The sequence below is a fragment of the Mus caroli genome, chromosome X (assembly GCF_900094665.2).
Source record: "Mus caroli chromosome X, CAROLI_EIJ_v1.1, whole genome shotgun sequence".
NCBI classification, from domain to species: domain Eukaryota; kingdom Metazoa; phylum Chordata; class Mammalia; order Rodentia; family Muridae; genus Mus; species Mus caroli.
In genome coordinates this window covers 140,187,607-140,196,076 of record NC_034589.1, presented here as the reverse complement: position 1 = coordinate 140,196,076, position 8,470 = coordinate 140,187,607, and the positions used below count along the sequence as shown (strand labels likewise).

Genomic DNA, 8,470 nt, shown 5'->3' with positions numbered 1-8,470 from the left:
GGGCGGGGGGGTGGGGAGGGTATAGGGAACTTTTGGGATATCATTTGAAATGTATATTAAGAAAACATCTAATAAACAAAAAGAAAAAAAACATCTTGTAGATGACTATCTAACCTGGCAAATATGCATATTAAAATGCTAGGTATGGATTGAGGGAGATCACACAATAATATTTATGATATAATCCCAACCTATAAAAACATATGTTATAAGTCAAAGGACAAGAGTTAATACAGCAGCAGCAAAAAAATTAACAGTGAATTGTATCCAACAGATTCATAGATGACTTTTTTATTTCCTTCTATTATTCTTTTTTTTTTTTTTGTATTTTCTATAATGGACATGTCTCACCTATATAATAAGAAAAAAAATCTTTTTTTTTTTCTTGCATAGGCCAGCCTTGACTTTGCAATCCCCCTTTCTCAGTCTCCAAAGTAACTGTAATTACTGGCCTATGCCCTAAAGCCCATTTAAAAAAATTCTTTTAAAAATCTGGGTTGGTCCCAGCACTTGGGAGGCAGAGGCAGGGGAATTTCTGAGTTCAAGGCCAGCCTGGTCTACAGAGTGAGTTCCAGGACAGCCAGGGTTGTACAGAGAAACTCTGTCTCAAAAACCCAAAAAACAAAACAAAACAAAAAAAATCTGGGTTGGGCCGATGAGATACCTCACTAGGTGGTACTTGTCACCAAGCCTGACAACCTGAGTTTATTCCTGGTCTTACATGGTGCAAGGAGAAAATTGACTCCTCCAAGTTGTCTTGTGATCTCCACATTCATAACATGCTATGTACGCACAAGTGCCACCCCCCCACACACACACACACTCTAAAATCTAACTTTCAGGAACTAGGGTGATGGCTCAGCTTGCTATGAAAGTAAGAGGTCCTGAGTTCAAATCCCCAAAACTACCATAAAACTGATCATGGCCATAAGTGCTTACAACCCTAGCAATGAGGGCAAACAGACAAATGGATCTCTGGAGCTTGCTAGCCAGCTAGCCTAACCCAAGCTCCAGGTTTGGCATGAAAGATAAGGTGGAGAGCAGTAACGAAAGCTCCTCAAGCGTATGTGCACACATGGATGCATATACACATACTCACAGGAGTGTGCTCTCCCACAAGTGTAACTTTTAGGCTGGGGAGAAGGCTCAGTGAGTAAAGTGTTTACTAGGCAAACATGAGGACTTTAGTTTAATCTCCAGAACATATATAAGAAAGACTCAAGTCCATATAATCCCAGTGGTAGGGAGAGAGAAACAGGAAAATCCCTGCAGCTATCTGGCCCACCTGCCTAGGCTACTTATAAAGTACCAGGCCACTGGGAGACCCTAGCTCAAAAAAAACAAAAAAAACAAAAAAAAAAAAAAACAAAACAAAAAAAAAAACCCAAGATGGCTGGTTCCTGAGGACTGAAGCCTGAGGCTGACCTCTGGCTTCCATACATGTGTACACACCCGGATACAGAAACCCGCAGAAGTAGAAGAAAAATTTGAACTTTCAGACTTGGTTACAGACAAAATAATTTATGGAATGTCAGTTATGGAGTCTGACACAGGGTAAGAAGTTAGGAAACATTCATTCTTGTTGTGTTTTCAGATTTCTACACTGTGAGCAAAAGCCCTTTTAAAGAGATATCATACACACTTCCAAACTAAGGGCCATAGTGAAATAGGTTTTTTCATTATGACTTGCTCATTTATTCAACACTGTACTAAATATCTACTGCATATTTAGCACTAGAAATACTAAAAAGTAAAAGAAAAGGTATCTCTACCTCTAGGAAGTAACAGACATGTGCGCAACTATAAGATCAAATCATTTTTTTTTGATATTTTGAGGCAAGAGCTTACCACTGAGTTATACCCCAAGTTCTTTACATTATTATTATTATTATTATTATTATTGAGACAGAATCGTGCTAAGTTGCCATGCTGGCCTTGAACTGGCTCAGGCAGGCCTTGAACATGAGACCCACTGACCCCACCCTTACTTTGTTTTTGAGTATAACAGGAACAGCTCCTTTAAAAATTGACAACTTATATTGACATTCTAGAACTTATATAGTAAGAGAATGGTCCCGAATACTGTTTTTTTATTAAACTCCAGTATACAAATTCCCTCAGTAATAAGATAATATTTTAATTTTTATTATATACACTAATCTCACTGGAAACCTGGGTGACAGACAGGTGCATTTGTCCTGTTGTTTTACCCTACGTCTTTTAATTTTAATGTAGTTAGACAGTCCTGCAGACAGCACAGAAATATAATATTTTTCTGGTTCTGCATCCATTTATAGAATGCAAGTAAACTGCTTTACAGCTATGAAAGAGGTATTGATTTGTAAGTGAGGCTCACAGAAGCAAAAGCAACTTGGCCAAGGCCACTGATAGTAAGTTACAAAGAAATCCATGTTCTTAGACTCAGATAACTCAAAAATGCAGTGCTGCCTCCCCCAAAGCCAGGATATGAGGGAAAACACAACCATACAACTGATAATTTCTTTGTAGCTAGAACGCAGCTACAAAATCAAATATGTATGCATATATATATATATATATATATATTCATGTACACACACAAAGTACAATAAATATACATAGGGAAACAGAGAGAAACCAGAGACCACTGTCAGCTAGGACCTAGTTGTTTGGCGAGGAGCAACAGAAAAACCTAGGTTTGTAAATTGACAGAGGGGCTAGTTTCTGAGCAGTAGGTAGAAAACGGGGAGGAGAGAGCAAGTGAAAACAACACACCTGGCCAACGCACCCTGACCAGCCTGGCCTGCCCTTCTTACCTGCCGTGAAACCAGTCCTGGCACATGTCACACTCGATCATGAAGCGGGTCACATCATAAGGCAGTCGACAGAGGCAATACACAGGCACCGAGGCCATCTTCACAGGGGGTTGGATCGTTTTGCGCCGTGCCAGTTTTGAAGCTTTACTGGGTCTGAAGGCAGCAACAAGCGCCTTCTCTAGACGATGGCTAGACACAAACAACACTTCTTTACCAAGTGACTCCTCCGGCCCCGGGTTTCCAAATCGTTCCGTGTCTCCGCCCCCACCCCACCCCCTGGGTACCAACCTCCAGTTCTGAAAAAGGGAGTAACCGAGCCAGGACTCAACACAGCTGGTGAGAGTGCAGGAGTTAAGTGGAGAAAGTCCACCCACCCTTCAGGATTTCTTTCACTTGGAAAGAACAGCAAGAACGTTCTGCTATCTGCTCTGCCCTGCCTTCCAAACGCCTCCCCCAGACCCCTACCTTCTTTGGCCCTGAAGTCAGTGACAACTTCTTTCCGGGTTTCATGTAAATATCTGAAAGCTTTCGGGAAGCTTCTTTAATCCCTCACTGAACCCCCTCTCTTCACTGCCCTCTTGCTTCCCAGGACTCTCAGCTCCCTTTATTATGACGCAAACCGCGGCATAAAGGATGAAGCTGGGAAGAGGGAAGCTGAGGGAGAGACCAGAGACCCTGTCTAGCCCCCCAAAATAGGAAGAAGCAGAGATGCGGAAATCCCTGAAGGTCTCCGCAGGTTATTCCGAATTACGCCCCCCCACCCCACCCCCCCAAAGCCTTCGGGAACAAGACAAACAAGACTAGGCACCCAACTCAAATCACAGTCCTGGGATCGCGTTGGGAGAGTAGTTTAAATGATCCTTTTCGTCATTCTCAGTATCATTCCCTCCTGAGCAGTAAGGAGTCTCATTCTGCTCCAAAATGAAATAAACCGCAATTTCGTCCTCCACTCCAAAGCTGACAGGGAGCTCATCTCCCCCCTGACACTGAAAAGGATCTCTTCGAAGCCCCAGGAAACCCACTAGAATCTCCTCGCCGCCGCGAAACTAAGCGAAGAATTTGTTTTCCCTTCCACAGCTCCAAATGGCAGGCATTGCCTTGCAATCCCCTCCGACCGCCGAGGGTTCGGCTGGACCCCTCACCTGACAGACGTCTCGTCTTAAATTAGAACGCAGCTTGCTTGCAGCCCCCAAAACTTACGAGGAGCTCTCTACGCCTCCCCCCACACACACTGACAGGAACCTTTTTTTATGCCCCAAACCTGATAAAAAAAAAAAAAATGTCCACGGTCCCAAACGCTACAGAGCTCTCTTCATGCCCGAGGCTGCAGGGGGCAAGTCCTCAGGGAGCAGAGCTCAGCCCCAGAGACTCGCCAGCCGCTGGGCTCGCTCCGGGGCAACCCAGCTCTGCGCTAAGCACAGGCTAGCCGGGCAGTTCCGGCCCGAGGCGGCGCGCGCTGAATGCTGGGATTGCCGCTGCCAAACTGTGAAGCTGACTTGCCTTCTCCTAGAAACCACATGCCGCGTCACGCAGTACCGGGGCTCTGACGGGGCTTTCGGGCAGTGTCCACCTCAGCCCTCCCACCGTCTGGCCCTCAGAGCCTTCTAGAGACCGAGGTCTCAGCCGGGGCTGGGGATCGGACTCGGGGCCGCCGGGCGCACTGGCGAGTGGCTTTGTCGCTGCCCCCTTCGCGAGACAGGCTTGCCGCGGCTGGAGAAAGACCACCGGAGAGGTCGCGGGGAGAAGCCACTCTCAGGGGGTTGTAGGAGATTCAAAGCAATCAATAAAGTTTATTCAAAATCGCGAGGCAGTTGAGGCGGAGAGGGGTGGAGAGATATGGTAAACAGCTACCATATTGAGAGTGGCGGCGTTCTGGGAAAGAGACGAGCCCGCCGCCATCTTACGAGGCTCGGGCACAGGAGGTGAAGGTGGAGCCCGGCACGTCAAGCCGGCGGCTCTTGCGTGACGTCATGGGGCGGGGCGACACCTTGAGGTAGCCTAGGATGTTGCGCCTTGTCTAGGTGGCCCAATGGCGCGTAAGAGCTTGAGCTGATAGGCGGAGGAGCCGCCATCTTAGGCGAGGCGGTAGTTTGGCTCCATTTTGAGTGGGGCCTGGAGCTTAAGTCTTCCGTAACCCGGGTAAACACGGAGTCGAAAAAAAATAAAAAATAAAAAGCCAAACCCGCACCTTCCTCCGCCCGCCCCCCTAGCACTCGCCGCCCCTCGCTAGTCTCCTCCTCTGAGAGGAGGTGAGGTCCGTCGGGGCTCCGGACGGCAGAAGTGTTACATAGGGCTGCGGGGGCGGGTTTCAGCCTTGGGAGATGGGCTCCTGTCCATTGAGCCCTGATAGTGGACCAGGTCCTTTTCCCACGGTTGGAGTTATCACTTAATCTTCACCCTGTGAGAGGAAAAAACTGCGATTATCACCAAATGAAGAAACAGGTTTAGAGAAGGAAAGTGATCTGATCTGAGAGCCTGGGAATTAAAAAACAAAATAAAACAAAAAAAACCTCTTTCCCCCAGCAGGCTCTTCCCAGGGTCTCTGTCATGAACCATGCAGGTTCAATTCCATGAAAAGCAAAAATCAGTTCACGGCTTTCCATATATCTGTACCAGGATTTTCTGACTGCTTTAAGGTGGCACTGTTTGATTTTGTTTTTTCTTCAGACATTAATGAAATATCCCTAGTTCTCTTGCTGTATCACTTTCTTGCAGGATCTCATTACTTTGTAGAATAAACTGTATTAAAAATTGTTTTCTGGAACTGGAGAGATGGCTTAGAGGTTAGAAGCACGGGCTGCTCTTCCAGAGGACCCAGTTCAATTCCCAGCACCCACATGGCAGCTCACAGCTGTCTGTAACAGGGGGCCTGGCACCCTCACATAAGACACACATGCAGGTAAAACACCAAAGCACATAACATAAAAATAAAGAAATTTTAGAAAAAAAAATATTTTCTTACCAAAAGAGGAAAAGTGGTGTGGAAAAAAAGATTATGTGTAAAACAGTTTTCTGGCAAACAGATATACAGGGACAAAAGTGTCCTTGTCAGAGAAAAATAATTTCCCTCTTCTTGTTTCCCCATTTCTCCTTTCCTCTCCACCTCAGCCTTGGCTTCTTAAGTGCTGTGATTATTATCTGGTGGAGAACTCTTTAAAAACCATCTGAGAGAATGGGGCAAGAGAGTGACAAATTTAACAAGAAAGGAAAGAGGGAGGAAAGAAAATGAAGAGTAAAATAAGCTAGGCCTCGCAGGCTGCTTGCTGTTGTAAGCTATGCTGTAGGGAGTCTAAGAGGATATATAAAGATTTCCTAAGGCCCTGGATACAGCTCAGTTGGTAGTATATTGCTTAGCATCCACAAACCCCCAGCGTTCAATTCTCAGAACTGCAGAAGCCTTGGGTGGTAGCCCATGTACTCAGGAGGTCCAAAAGTTCAAAGTCATCCTTATTTACAAAAGTTCTAGGCCAGCCTGGGATACATGAAATCACAGCTCAAAAACAAAGCTTAATACCACTGTATACAAAAATAAGGTTCATGAACAATGGTGGCATAGGCCTTTAATCCCAGCAGTCTGGAGGAAGAAACAGGCAGTTATCTGTGAGTCCAAGGCCACCCTGGTGTACAGAGGGAGTTCCAGGACAGCCAGAGCTGAACACAGAGAAACCCTGTCTCGAAAAAAAACAAAACGACAAAAATTGAGGTGCACAAATGCATGGAGGCGCATGGGGAGTCATACTGTAAGAAGTTAAATCAAGAGCTATTATAGTACAAAATGCAAGAGAGATTTTATCTTTTAAGGAATAAGAAACTACTGAAAATTTTAAAATGGGGGAGGGACCACAACTGCCTGAGAGTATATATGGGAACTACATGTGTGCAGGACTGTATAAAGGTAAGAAGAGGGTACTGGATCCCACAGAACTAAAGTTAGAGGAGGAGATATGAACTACTGTCTTAGGGTTTTACTGCTGAGAACAGACACCACGACCAAGGCAACTCTTATAAGAACAACATTTAATTGAGGCTGGCTTACAGGTTCATAGGTTCAGTTCATTATCATTAAGGCAGAGACATGGAAGCATCCAGGCAGGCATGGTTCAGGAGGAGCTGAGAGTTCTACATCTTCATCTGAATGCTACTAACAGAATACTGACTTCCAGGCAGCTAGGGTGAGGGTCTCAAGCCCACACCCACAATGACACACCTACTCCAACAAGGCCACACCTTCTAACGAGGCCACTCCCTGGGCCAAGTATATAGAAACCATCACAACTGCCTTGGGTCATGGGAACTGAACCCAGACTCTCTGCAAGAGTAGTAAACACTCTTAACTACTGAGTTATCTCTCTAGTAACTGAATTGTCTTTGCGCCTTAGCCAGAGTAGTGTGAAATTTTATTAGGACCTGAAACATATTTTGAGATGTTATAGATCAGTTAATACTAAAGTTGGCTTCAAAGACATGCAGTAAGAATATTTTTAGGGATAAATTCAGTGCTACATATGAATGTCCTAGCTAAACAAACTAAATATAACCCCAAATGAACTTATTAGGTGAACCTCAAAATTTTGTTTTGTTTTGTTTTGTCTTGTCTTGTTTTGGTTCTTTTGAGATAGGGTCTCACTATGTAGCTCTAGTTGTCCTGGAACTCACTATCACTATGTAGACCAGGCTGACCTTGAACTCATGAAGATCTGAATGCCTTTGCCTCTGGAGTTCTGGGATTAAAGGCATGGGCCACTATGCCTGAATGAACCTCAAATTTTTCTAAGGTTTCTCTAATACCCCCTAACATAAAGAAAACTATGATGAGGCTCACAGTGGAAATGAACAGTTTGACTAAACTGCAGACTTTATAAAACACATAGCCATGTGACAGTATAGCAAGATGACAATACTTGCAGCTTAAGCCTCTTAACTTTACAAAGAATCAGGGATGGGGACTGGAAGAAAAAAAGAAGAAAGGATATCAAGATAGTGAGTGGGGCCAGAAAATAGTTTGGTAATCTGGATATTTTGGAGGCTGAATCAGACCTTTAAGAGTAATTGAAAGCCGAAATGAATGAGGAAAAGAGATAGGAGTTCATTTCTGAGTTTAGTCTCAGAATGAGTGCATGGATGGTACCACTAACTAAGCCAGGGTATACAGAAAAAAAAAAAAAAAAACAGGTTTTGTAGGGACAAATAAAATGTAGCTTTAAATTGGAGTATGTTAAAGGCAGTGGTGGCACATGCCTTTAATTCCAGCACTTGGGAGGCAGAGGCAGGTGGATTTCTGAGTTCCAGGACAGCCAGGGCTATACAGAGAAACCCTGTCTTGAAAGAAAAAAAAAAAAGGCATATGTATGAAACTCACTGAATCAGCATTCTCTTCTTTCTTCCTCTTTCCTTTTCAGCTATCCTTCCATTCTTTTTTGTTTTTTGTTTTGGTTTGGGTTTTCCTTCTTACTCCAGCCTTGCTCACCCTGGCCCAAAGATTTATTTATTATATGTAGGTATACTGTAGCTATCTTCAGACACACCAGAAGAGGGCATCCCATTATAGATGGTTGTGAGCACCATGTGGTTGCTGGGATTTGAAGTCAGGATCTCTGGAAGAGCAGTCAGTGCTCTTAACTGCTGAGCCATCTTTCCAGCCTTTGTTTTGGTTTTTGAGACAGAGTTTCACTGTA

At 44.5% G+C, this 8,470-nt stretch overlaps 1 protein-coding gene across 5 annotated transcripts in view; it reads right to left on the bottom strand.

Annotated features, from left to right (window-relative positions):
• The window catches only part of Phf8 (PHD finger protein 8), a 103,546-nt gene extending 98,834 nt beyond the window's left edge, over positions 1-4,712 (bottom strand). For 2 of the 5 annotated variants that reach the window (XM_021153035.1, XM_021153037.1), the window contains exons 1-2: positions 3,938-4,712; positions 2,796-2,984 (exon numbers count right to left, since the gene is read on the bottom strand). In XM_021153035.1, coding sequence (XP_021008694.1) covers positions 2,796-2,893 — 98 coding nt within the window. In that variant the 5' untranslated portion in view covers positions 2,894-2,984; positions 3,938-4,712. Of the gene's footprint in view, positions 1-2,795; positions 2,985-3,260; positions 3,279-3,608; positions 3,912-3,937 lie in introns of those variants that run through there. The other 3 variants (XM_029473205.1, XM_029473204.1, XM_021153036.2) reach the window with 3 other exon arrangements.
• Positions 4,713-8,470: the final 3,758 nt, after the last annotated feature.